This window comes from Lepus europaeus, chromosome 5 (assembly GCF_033115175.1).
Source record: "Lepus europaeus isolate LE1 chromosome 5, mLepTim1.pri, whole genome shotgun sequence".
Classification (NCBI taxonomy): domain Eukaryota; kingdom Metazoa; phylum Chordata; class Mammalia; order Lagomorpha; family Leporidae; genus Lepus; species Lepus europaeus.
This window is the reverse complement of record NC_084831.1, coordinates 141,647,138-141,660,318: the sequence shown is the minus strand read 5'-3', so window position 1 is coordinate 141,660,318 and position 13,181 is coordinate 141,647,138. Positions and strand designations below refer to the sequence as shown.

At 45.8% G+C, this 13,181-nt stretch overlaps 1 protein-coding gene across 9 annotated transcripts in view; it reads right to left on the bottom strand.

Moving 5' to 3' along the window:
* ACTR3B (actin related protein 3B) overlaps positions 1–10,979 on the bottom strand; it is a 132,551-nt gene extending 121,572 nt beyond the window's left edge. For 6 of the 9 annotated variants that reach the window (XM_062192896.1, XM_062192897.1, XM_062192895.1 and 3 more), the window contains exon 1: positions 10,853–10,939. In XM_062192896.1, coding sequence (XP_062048880.1) covers positions 10,853–10,896 — 44 coding nt within the window. In that variant the 5' untranslated portion in view covers positions 10,897–10,939. The other 3 variants (XM_062192903.1, XM_062192904.1, XM_062192905.1) reach the window with 3 other exon arrangements.
* Between the last annotated feature and the right edge of the window lie 2,202 nt (positions 10,980–13,181).

Here is a 13,181-nt window from a genome sequence, read left to right as displayed (position 1 = left end):
GCAATATTCAACACTCATTCCTGCCATAAATATTCCTCAAAAAAATACAAATTTGCATACTTTCTTAATGGTATATATGCATACAGATGTTTATGCATTTATACTAGCACACCACACACAGAGAGCACTCCAAAAGCCAGCATCTTACTTATTTTAGAAACACCATAAGCTATTTCACAAAAGTCAGGAACAAAAGAATGCAAACTCCACTCCTATTTAATTCATGTTTAGAGATACTGGCCACTGAGTAATTAGAGTAGGGCTGGTGTTAAGTTGTGGCATAGCAGGTTAAGCTGCCACTTGGAGCACCAGTACCCCATACTGAAGTGCCATTTTGAGTTCCAGCTACTCTGTTTCTTATCCAGCTTTCTGCCATTTCATCACTGGAAGCAGCAGATGATGGCTCCAGGCTCCCAGCCTTGGTCTGGCCCAGCCCCAGCTGCTACAGGCATTGGAGTGAACCAAATGAAAGGTAAGTCAGTCTATGTGCATGTGTGTGTATGCATGCACCAATCTCTGCCTTTCAAATAAATGAAAATTTAAAAAAAAAAAAACAGCAGTTGGGGGGCCGGCGCCATGGCTCACTTGGTTAATCCTCTGCGCTAGGTTCTAGTCCCGGTTGTTCCTCTTCCAGTCCAGCTCTCTACTTTGGCCCAGGAGGGCAGTGGAGGATGGCCCAAGTGCTTGGGCCGCTGCACCTGCATGGGAAACCAGGAGGAAGCACCTGGCTCCTGGCTTCGGATTGGTGTAGCACCAGCCGTGACGGCCATTTGGGGAGTGAACCAATGGAAGGAAGACCTTTCTCTCTGTCTCTCTCACTCACTGTCTGTAACTCTACCTGTCAAATAAATAAATAAAAGAAAAAAGAAAACAACAGCAGTTAGGGCTGGCATTGTGGCATAGCTGTTACAGCCACTGCCTTCCACGCAGGCATCTCATATGGGTGCTGGTTTGAGTCCCGGCTGTTCCACTTCCGATCTAGCTCCCTGCTAACGTCCTGGGAAAGCAGCAGAAGACAGCCCAAGTGCTCGGGCCCGGGCATTCCTGTGGGAGACCAGAATGAAGTTCCTGGCTCCTGGATTCCATCTGGCGCAGCCCCAGCTATTGTGGCCGTTTGGGGAGTGAAACAGTGGATGGAAGTCTCTCTCTCTCTCTCTTTCCATAACTCTGACTTTCAAAAAACTAAATCTTAAAAAATAAGCAAAAAAAAAAAAAAGGCCATGAAGTACCTAGAAATGGAAAAGAAAAGGTAAAACAGTTTATTTTCCAATGATAAAATTTTGTATCTTTAAAACCCTAAAGATCATAAGGAAAATTCACACAAGAACTTCATTTCAAAGCATCAGGTTTTTAAATTAATACACAAAATTAAGAGCCTTTATGTATTCAAGAAGAAAATAAAATTATATTTGTGCTATTCACAGTAACAAAAAGAAAATCAAATACTCAGGTGTAAATTTAAGAAATCTACTTGAGGAAACACTACAAAATTCCTAAAACACAAAACAGACTTGAACTAATGGAAAGATATGCAATGTTTTTTGATGGAGACAACATCATAAAGATGATAATCCTCATTAAATTAACATAAATTTAATACAACCCCCAAAAAATTCCATCATAGGACACGTATTTGACTCAGCAGTTAAGACACTACTTGGCACACACCCTTCCCATATCAGAGTGCCTGGTCTGACTTCAGGTTCTTGCGAATGCACACCCTGAGGGGCAACAGGTGATGGCTCAAGAACCTGGTTCCCTAGCACTCACAAGGAAAACCCAATCAGAGTTCTAGGCTCTTGGCTTCAGCCTGGCCCAGCCCCAGCTATGGTGGGCAATTTGCAGAGTAAACCAACAGATGAAAATCTCTCTTTCTCTCTTTCCCTCACTCCCTCCCTCCATACCTTCTTCCCTTTCAACAACATGAGAAATAAATGAATTTTTTTCAATCCTGTCAGGCTTTTCTCCCCCTGAAACTAGAAAAAATTGATTATAAAGTTCATTTGGAGGAACTAAAAACAGAGAGAAAACCCTGAAAAAGAACCAAATGAGCAGGGGAGGCCACGCTATCAGATATTAAACATTCTAAATGCCTCAGTAATTAAAACTCTGTGGTGCAGCTGCATGATTAAACCACAGACTAATGTAACACAAAACAAAATCCAGAAATAAACACAACTGTACAAATTTAATACATGATAAAAGCAGCAGCTCCAGTAATTTTTTTTTAAAGTAATACTGAGATAAATAGGATAGCCAAGGGAAAGAAGAATTGGATTTGACTGGGTCCACTCCTCACACCACACCTCCAGATTAATTCCAAAGGGATAAAAGATTTAAATGAAAAAAATTTTTTAAACCACCAAGTAATCAGAATGAAAACAAAAAACTTTCTAAATTATAACTGACTCAAAATCTAGAATAAGCGGGGAAAAAATGAATAAATCTGACGCTGTTTTAAAAAGTTTGCATGGTAGGGCCAGCACTGTGGTGTAGCAACTAAAGCCACCACCTGCAGTGCCAGCATCCCTATGGGCATCACTTCAAGTCCGGGTTCTCCACTTCCCATCCAGCTCTCTGCTATGGCCTGGGAAAGAAGCAGAAGATGGCCCAAGTCTTTGGGCTCCTGTACCCTGGTGGGAGACCTGGAAGTAAAGAAGCTCCTGACTCCTGGCTTCCAATGGGTGGCCAACTGGGGAGTGAACCAGTGGATGGAAGACCTCTCTCTTTCTCTCTCTTTCTGCCTCTGTCTCTCTGTAATTCTGCCTTTCAAATAAATAAATAAATGCTAAAAAAAAAAAAACAACTTTGCATGGTAAAAGACAAACGATAAATAGGGAAAATGTAAATGCAAATTAATGTCACAAAGTGTTAATAGCCTTATGTGCAGAAAAGAGTTAGTAGGCCAGAAACTGCTGTCCTTAGGTCTGCCTGCAAGTGTGGCCTCTGGCTAACATCCAGGAACTTAAACTTTCAGGGGACTCCCTACCATCCCCTAAATGAGAAGAGGGGCTCATTGTGCCTAGACTTGTGCAAACAACATGGTTTATATCAAACCCCTGCCCCCTTTTAGAACCATGGAATTCTGGTATATGCTTGCATGACTAGTCCCCAATGAAAACCTGGGGTGCTACATTGTAACGACCTTCCCAGTCGAAGTAAGTGTACCCAATACGATGGCACTGGGAAAAGGCTCTGGCAGCTTGCACTGGTTTCCTCCATTCTCCACCACACACCTTTTCTCTTGGCTGTTTTTACCATGACCCCATGAGTCCTAACAAATTACGGAACCTGGAGACGTCTATGGAGCCCAACATACCCTAATATACAAACAGCAACTAAAAATAAAGAAGCATGGGGCCAGCGCTGTGGCGTGACAAGTAAAGCTGCTGTCTTCACTGCTGACATCCCATATGGGTGCCAGTTCGAGTTCCAGCTGCTCCACTTCCCATCCAGCTCCCTGCTAAAACACCTGAGAAAGCAGTGGAAGATGGCCCACGTACTTGGGAGCTCTGAACCTGAAAGAAGTTCCTGGGGCTGGCGCCACTTGGTTAATCCTCCCCCTGCGGCACCAGCGCCAGCATCCCATATGGGCGACGGGTTCTAGTCCCGGTTACTCCTCTTCCAGTCCAGCTCTCTGCTGCAGCCCCGGAGGGCAGTGGAGGATGGCCCAGGTCCTTGGACGCCTGCACCCGCATGGGAGACCAGGAAGAAGCACCTGGCTCCTGGCTTCAGATTGGAACAGTGCCAGCCATGGCAGCCATTTGGAGGGTGAACCAACGGAAGGAATACCTTTCCCTCTGTCTCTCTCACTGTCTATGACTCTACTGTCAAATAAAAAAATAAAAAATAAAAGTAAAATATATATGTGTGTGTGTGTATATATATGTGTGTGTGTGTGTGTGTGTGTGTATATATATATATATATAGAGAGAGAGAGAGAGAGAGAGAGAGAAGCTCCTGGCTCCTGGCTTCAGCCTGGTCCAGCACCAGCCATTAAGTGAACCAGTGGATGGAAGATTTCTCTGTCTCTCCCTCTCTGCAACTCTGCCTCTGAAATAAATAATTTAAAAAAATTTTTAAATGGCTTTTAATCATATGAAAAGATGTTTACCTTCCCATATAAGAAACTTAAATTGGGGCCTGCTGCCTGCAGCACCAGCATCCCATATGGACGGCAGTTCAATTCCCAGCAGCTCCACTTTTGATCCAGTTCCTTGCTAAAGTGCCTGTGAAAGCAGCGGAAGATGGACCAAGTGCTTGGGCCCCTGCACTCATAGAAGAAGTACCTAGCTCCTTGCTTCGGATAGGCCCAGCTCCAGCTGTTGTGGCCATGTAGAGAGTGAACCAGCGGATTGAAGGCCTCTCTCTGTCTCTCCCTCTGTCTCTCAAATAAATATTAAAAAAAAAAAAAGGTGTATGCATACACAAGGCTGTCATTGCTGTCTTAGCAGAATGCTCAAAAAATGAAAGAAACATATCTGAAGAATATGGGGCATTGTGGCATAGCAGGTTAAGCCCCTGCCTGCAGCACTAGCATCCCTTATGGGCACTGGTTCGAGTCCCAGCTGCTCTGCTTGAGATCCAGCTCCCTGCTAATGGCAGAAGATGGTCTAAGTGCTTGGGTCCCTATACCCACATGGGAGACCTAGAGGAAGCTCCTGGATCCTGGTTTCAGCCTGGTCCAGTCCTGGCTACTGGGATCATCTGTGGAGTATATCAGTGGATGGAAGACCTCTCTCTCTCTCTTCCCCTCTCTCTATAACTCTGCCTTTCAAATAATAAATCTTTAAAAAAAAAAAAAAAAGAATATGGAACAATGGAGGCATCAAAACAAATGATGGTAATAATAATTACCTGCTGAATATAATGATGACATAATGAATATAATACTTTAAATGATAATCTATAAGGACAGTACACAAATGAATAGGGAATAGGGGCCGGCACTGTGGCATAGCAGGTAAAGCCACCACCTTCAGTGCCAGCATCCCATATGGGTGCCAGTTCGAGTCCCAGCCACTCCATTTCCAATCCAGCTCTCTGCTATGGCCTGGGGAAGCAGTAGAAGATGGTCTAAGTCATTGGGCCCCTGCACCAATGTGGGAGACCCAGAAGAAGCTCCTGGCTCTGGCTTCAGATCGGCAACGCTCCAGCCGTTGCAGCCAACTGGGGAGTGAACCATCAGAGGGAAGACCTCTCTCTCTTGCTCTCTCTACCTCTCCTCTCTCTGTGTAACTCGGACTTTCAAGTAAATAAATAAATCTTTTTAAAAAATGAATAGGGAATATAGAAAAGTTCTTTATAATAAAATGCTAACTAAGCAACGAAGTCAGAATACAACAGCTAAAAAAATCAGCATCTTAGGCCGGCGCCGTGGCTCAATAGGCTAATCCTCCGCCTTGTGGCGCCGGCACACCGGGTTCTAGTCCCAGTCGGGGCGCCGGATTCTGTCCCGGTTGCCCCTCTTCCAGGCCAGCTCTCTGCTGTGGCCAGGGAGTGCAGTGGAGGATGGCCCAAGTGCTTGGGCCCTGCACCTGCATGGGAGACCAGGAGAAGCACCTGGCTCCTGCCTTCGGATCAGCACGGTGCGCCAGCCACGGTGGCCATTGGAGGGTGAACCAACAGCAAAAGGAAGACCTTTCTCTCTTTCTCTCTCTCTCACTGTCCACTCTGCCTGTCAAAAAAAAAAAAAAAATCAGCATCTTGCAACCATCACTGTAAATAACCAATTTGGTCAAAAATCACCAATGCATACTAAAAACTAATGAGTGAGTGCTTAAGGAAGAACAATATGGACATAAAATATCTCCCCACAAATGACCTATTATCACAAAGGGAAAAATAATAACTATACAGTGAGAAACCTACGGGACATCACCCTACCCAATGAGCCAAGTGAATTTCACCAAGAATAAAGCAACTCAGCATCTTAAACCTTTAGATGGGACGCACTAAGATCAACATCACTTTTGTGGCATTCCTGACAATATATATGCTGTATCTATCTTAGGAAACACCAGACAAACCTAAATTGAAGGACATCATACATAACTGGCTATCAAAAATGTCAACGTCTTGAAAGACAAAAAAAATAAAATAACAAACTGTTCCAAATTAAATGAGACACAAAAGACAAGACGACAACAAATGCAATGTATGGTGCTAGATGGGATAGAAGGCGAGATTCCTTAAAATATATAAATGGGGGCCGGCGTCGCGGTTCAATAGGCTAATCCTCCGCCTGCAGCGCCGGCACACCAGGTTCTAGTCCCGGTCGGGGCACTGGTTCTGTCCCGGTTGCCCCTCTTCCAGGCCAGCTCTCTGCTGTGGCCCAGGAGTGCAGTGGAGGATGGCCCAGGTACTTGGGCCCTGCACCCACATGGGAGACCAGGAGAAGCACCTGGCTCCTGCCTTCGGATCAGCGCGGTGCACAGGCCACAGCGTGCCAGCCTCAGCGGCCATTGGGGGGTGAACCACAGGAAAAGGAAGACCTTCCTCTCTGTCTCTCTCTCTCTCACTGTCCACTCTGCCTGTCAAAAAAAAATATATATATAAATGGGGACTGTTCTCATGAACACGGGGAATACTATTGTATAGATAATCAAGTTTTCTGATTTTGCAATGTGATTGTATATAAGAAGTGACTTATTCTCAGGGCCGGCGCTGTGGCTCAGTTGGTTAATCCTCCCCCTGCAGCGCCTGCATCCCAGATGGGCGCCGGATTCTAGTCCCGGTTGCTCCTCTTCCAGTCCAGCTCTCTGCTGCGGCCCTGGAGGGCAGTGGAGGATGGCCCAGGTCCTTGGATGCCTGCACCCGTATGGGAGACCAGGAAGAAGCACCTGGCTCCTGGCTTCAGATTGGCACAGCGCCGGCCATGGCAGTCATTTGGAGGGTGAACCAACGGAAGGAAGACTTTTCTCTCTGTCTCTCTCTCCATTGTCTAAATCTATCTGTCAAATTAAAAAAAAAGTGACTTATTCTCAGAAGGCAGACACTGAATTATGATTTAAAAGAGTATGATGTTTAAAAAAAATGGGATAAATTTTTAAATATAGATAGATAGATAGATAGAGAGATACACACACACACACATACATACTTCTGGTTCAGCCTGGCTCAGACCCAGCCTTTGCAGCCATTTGGACAGTGACCATGGATGGAAGACATCTCTGTCTCCCTCCCTCTCTCTCTAAAACCGCCTATCAAATAAATAAATCTTAAAAAAAAAAAAATTCCTGGAATCAAGTCCCTCCTCTCCTTCCGATCCAGCTTCTTGATAACGCACGCGCTGTGAAGCAGCAGATGATGCCCTATGCACCTGGGTTCCTACCACCCACATGGGAGATCTGGATGAGTTCTTGGCACCTGCCTGTGGCCTGGCACTGTCCCAGCTGTTGTAGGCATTTGGGGAATGAACCAGCAAACGCCAAGATCTTTTTCTATCTCCCTACCTGTCACTCTGCCTTTCAAATAAATTAACTAATCTTTTAAAAAAAAAAAGAGTATGATGTCTACAACTTAGTATCTAAAAAGTAGTAAACAGGGGCTGGTGCTGTGGTGTTACAGGTAAAGCCAGCACCACAGCCCATATGGGCGCCGGTTCAAGTCCCAGCCGCTCCACCTCCAATCCAGCTCTCTGCTATGACCTGAGAAAGCAGTAGAAAATGGCCCAAGTGCTTGAGCCCCTGCACCCACTTGGGAGACCCGGAGGAAGCTCCTGGCTCCTGGCTTCAGACTGGCACAACTCTGGCAGTTTCACCCATTTGAGGAGTGAACCAACAGATGGAAAACCTCTCTCTCTTTCTCTCTCTCTCTCTCTCTCTCTCTCTGCCTCTGCCTTTCTACAGCTCTGCCTTTCAAATGAATAAATAAATATTTTTTTTTAAAAAAAAGCAGTAAGTGATAATAGTAGGTATTGGGTCCAATGGTTCAGACACCCACGTCCCATACTGCAGCACCTGGCTTCAATTCCTGGCTCTGGCTCCTGACACAAGCCTCCTGCTAATGCAGACCCTTGGAGGCAGTGATGACCATGTAAGTAATTGGGGAAACCACCCACATGGGAAACCTGGGTTTAGTTCCTGGCTCCCAGACTTGGGCCTGGCCTGGGCCCAGCCCCAGCTATAGTGAGAATTTGCAGAGTGAACTGGCAGATGGGGATTTTCTCCCTCCCTCTCTGCCTCCCAAATAAATAATTCTTCTAAAAAATAAAAGTAGTAAAAACATGTGTAAACATACACAAAATAATGAAGCAAATGTTCATAGGTGAAACTAGAAGAGCACAATCATTTTTTTGTTCTCTTGCAGTTCTCAATATATTTGAAAGTACTTCAAAATAAATTTTAAAATGCAAAAGTCTTCATTGAAGAAGTACAGTTCAGAGAAGTGACGCTGGACTTGTGGGGAAACTGAAAACTATGCCGCCTAGTCATTCCTTTAAATAGATGAACCTTTATTTTTGGATATATCACATCCCTTTTTCTGTATTGTACCGGCCCCCGGCACTCGAGCTTTCACCCAGCTGGTCGGTTTATCAGAAACTTGAGGTTACCAGGATGAAACACTGTTTAATACACTGCTATTCAGAACACTGTTATCATTACTGAGAACACTGTTTAGCACAAAACATTCTAATAGACATTGTTTAGAGCACTTTCGACTAAATCATTAGTGCCCACTATGTATCGTTCAATGTCAAATTTTTCTTTTAGAATGTAGTACTAAAAAAACCTTTTCAACTGATAAACAGGTACTTCTCTTCCTTCCTGATGACAGGAATTACATAACAATGGGTCTCTTATGATATTACAGATAGAAAAACCCATGCCAGATGAAGACCAACTACAGCAACCAACGGTTCACTCCCAGGCCCATTCTTTCCCATGGTTATTTTTATCTGCCATTGCACTGCTTTTTGTCCTATTTTGAGGCAAAAGTCAATCCAAAACCCAATTTAGCTGTCGGGGAAATGTAAGAACTACTAATACATTAAAGTAGGTAAGGTTAGGGGCATCCAGGCTGCTCCTGGCCACGCAACAGACACGGGCTATTCATGCATGCTAACTGCAACAGTTTCCATGACAGAATTATGTCCATGGGAAACCCACTGGGAAGACTCCCTACCACAGCTTCTAAGGCTCAACACCAAAGCCTACAACAACTGAAGCATGTGCCACACAACAAAGATCTACTGAGGCTGAATGTCCCAGTGAGCAGTTACATTTACCACCTACCTCAAAGGATCTAAACTGAGCACATTTCAGATATTTATAGCAAGAATGAGTAAGGCCCCCAGCTCACGAACGTCAAAGGTATGACAAACTCTGTGAGCATTATCTGACTGCCACAAAACAAGAAATGCTTCGTTATTTCAATAGCTTTTGCCAGACCAAAAATACAAAACAAAAGCCTCACGTGCAAATGTGACATTGGAAAATACTTGTACATGTTGCCTTCACCCGTAACACAGCCAGGCCAGAGGGGCGCAGGGTGAATAATGAAATCGTGGAGGGAGGAGAAGAGTTAGGTCCTCAACAACTGGAGGGAGAACTGTAACACAATACTGATTCTGGCTTGTGTTTTGAGTATTAAAGCAATTTCAAAAAACTAAAAAGCCAGAAAACTTCTGGTACAATATTTCAAAAAGAAAAATTGGTACAAGCAAAAAGGCCACAATTTTTCCCTGGCCCGGAACCACCACTGGTGGCTTGAGCAACAAAAGCAAAGAACTATCAGTAGGAGATGGACTGTAGCAAATTAAAGACGACACCCCCACAAGGTTGTCAGGGAAACCAAACCAAGAGCATCTTTCTACACAACAAAATCAAGGGTAGGGAGACTGAGCCATGAAATAGTCTGTGGCAAAACGATTAAACTCTCTTCTCAAAAAAAAAAAAAAATCTTTCAGAGGCTAAATTTACGTCCGGGCTATTAAGTACTAAACCCACAATGCAAGCAAGCAAGCTTGTATCCCCAAACTATCAGCAATCGTCTCGCTAAAAATCAGCGACTGGAAATACAAGACATCCCCTGAAGTCCGTTCTACACATCTTGACATCCCAAGACGCGATCACATCCCCAAAGGACCAACCTATACCACAAACAGGTTTTCCCAAATCTACACTGCTTTTCCAAAATGGAGTCTTTTCAAACATCCTGTGTAAACAGAAAGGCAGGTCTCCGCAAAACTAAAAGCAAGACGTTATCCTGAGTGTGCCCTTTCACCCTGGAAAAGAGCAGAGTGGGCATTACCCAGGCTGTCGGAGTTGGCAGATCAACGTAAATAGCTCCACAAGTAGGCGGCAAAAAGCATGGGCCAGGAGAAATGACACGCGCGTGAGGGCACAGAACCAAGGCCAGCAAACATCAGAGGGCAGGGGCACCGTTAGCCAGCAGGTAAGTGACGTTAAAAAAAAAAAAAAAAAAAAACCTGCAGCGATGGGTGCCCTAGAGGCACTCCAGCAAGGTGCGATGCGGCTGACCCCGGATTCCCGACAGGGTGTCCCTCCCAGAGGGCCGGCGCGGGGCCGCGCGTCCAGGGCACCCCCGCCGGGCCACGTGACAAGGCCCGGAGAGTGGGCACACTGACTGGAAACTACGTCCTCCCCCTCTGTCACCTTCCTCCCGTGGCCCTTCCTAAAGGGGACATCACAGCATCAGGGCTAAGCCCGAGGGGAGCGGCGGGGGCCGCGCAGAGACCCCGGCGGCAGTGACCCCACTGTCAGTGCCCAGTCACGGGTCCCAGAGTTCCGGAGCGGCGAGCGCAACCCGACCACCAGGTGAGGGCAAGATGCCCGGGGCCGGGAGCCGGTCCGCGGAGGAGCGGGGGCAGACGCCGAGCGGGTCTTACCCGGTGCCACAGTCCACCACGCAGGGAGGCAGGGAGCCCGCCATGGTCTGGACGCGCGGCGCTCAGGCGCCGGCCGCACCGCTGCCAGCTCACCTGCGTGCCGCCTCTCCAGCGAGCCTCCGCAGCGCCGCCGCCAGGAGCCCGGATGCTCCGCGGCCGCCACGTGACGCCACCCCCGGACTAGCCAATCGGAACGCGCGCGCCCCGCCCCCTTCACTCGCCATCTTTGGTGCTGGCAGCGAAGCTTTTAAGCCCATTCAGGCTGCAGAGGCTGGGGGTTATTTTTAACTGACCTGCGGTTAACGTGACCCTGTTTCCAAGGCATGGCTCCTTGTTCATCCTTGTCACCTTCTCAGAGAAGTTGTCCCCGAGCACCCAAACTAGGTCCCCTCCCCACACTTTGTCTCTACCATCTCATTCCTGGAAGCAAATTTTTTTAATATTTATTTATTTGTAATCTATCATTCCAACTGGCCAGTAGGCTGTGCTGGGAAAGGGTTCCAGTCAGACTATTGTTGATGGATGCTCAACACAGTATTGAGTGCAAACATGGAAAACACCCAAGTGAATGAGTGAATAATTTCACCATATAGAGAAAAAATATTACAATTATCGTATCTGGCAGAGCACTGCACAATTTATTCTAAGAAGAAAAATCTGGAAGACAAATGCATGGCTAACCTTAAGGAATGAATGACCTCAGACTGAGATAATACCGTACCGTATACTAAAGGAAACTACTTTCAAGTATCAAAGACAAGATCATTATCCAAAACTTCTTAGGGAAATCAGAGACTGAAGAAGGCAAAACCTACCCACCATGCTATAAAGGTACCAGATGTCCCACCGCTGCCAACTTCTTGTCCTATTATAAATTCTTAGCATTAATTTTTAGGGAGTTTTCTAGAAAGACACATGTTTCGTAACTTTTTTTTTCTCTAGGGTAACAGTAGATTTGTTGATAATTCCAGCTTAACCTTTATCATTTCTTTTTCTTACATGTTTGAGTTAAATAAAGCCCAGATGTAAAAAATGTTCAGGAGAAGAGAAGAGAAGAGGAGTGGAGAAGAGGGGAAGGGAGGAGAGAGGAGGGGAGAGAAGAGGAGAAGAGGGGAGGGGAGAAGAAAAGAATAAGGGTGGCACTGTGGTGTAGAGGGTAAAGCCACCATCTGTGATACCAGCATCTCATTTGGACACCAGTTGGAGTCCTGGCTGCTCCACCTCCAATCCAGCTCCCTGCTAATGCTCCTGGGAAAGCAGTGGAAGATGGCCCAAGTCCTTGGGCCCTTACATCCACGTGGGAGACCTAGAAGAAGCTCCTGACACATAGATTTGGTCTGGCCAGCCCTGGCCATTGCAGCCATTTGGGAAGTGAACCATTGGATAGAAAATTTCTCTGTCTCTCCCTCTCCCTATAACTCTGCCTTTCAAATAAATAAATCTTTATATTAAAAAAAAAAAACAAGAAGGGCTGACGCTGTGGCGTAGCAGATAAAGCTGCTGCCTGCAGTGCCAGCATCCCACATGGGCACCGGTTTGAGTCCCAGCCGCTCCACTTCCAATCCAGCTCTCTGCTATGGCCTGGGAAAGCAGTAGAAGATGGCCCAAGTCCTTGGGCTCCTGCACCCTGATAGGAGACCCGGAGGAAGCTCCTGGTTCCTGGTTTCAGCTCGGCATAGCTCTGGCCATTGTGGCCAATTGGGGAGTGAACCAGCGGGTGGAAGACTGCTCTCTGCCTCTCCTTCTCTCTGTGCAACTCTGCCTTTCAAATAAATAAATAAATCCTAAAAAAAAAATAAAAATAAATAAATGGCTCTTTAAAAAAAAAAAAAAAAGAATAGAAGAATCCGGCATAGAACCCAAAGAGTAGGGACAAAGATTGACTTAGCTATTTCCTGCTTTACCAAGGCCCTGCCCAGCTCTCATTTTTTCATAGACCTTGCTAAAACAGTGTAGATAAATTTTAGATTACAGACTGTTGGCACCACTGTGTCTTTTATTTTCACTTACTTAATGCATATTTATCAAGCACCTACCATGAGTCATGCTTTGTATTAGGGCATGCAGCAATCAGCAGGATGTTCAGAGTATCTTTTCCCAAGAGTCTAGTGAGAGGTAGTGACAGTAAATAGACAATCACAATATAATATGGTAAATGCTAAAATGGGGCAAGTCCATTAACGGGACGCTTAACCCTGACTTGGCTTCTCAAAGCAAACTCAAATCCAGACGGTGGGTGGAAAGCAGTTAGGTACAAGAAGAATGTGGGTGAAAAGTGTGTCTGGGACAGGAAACATGTACAAGAATCAGGAGGACCTCCAGCCTCATG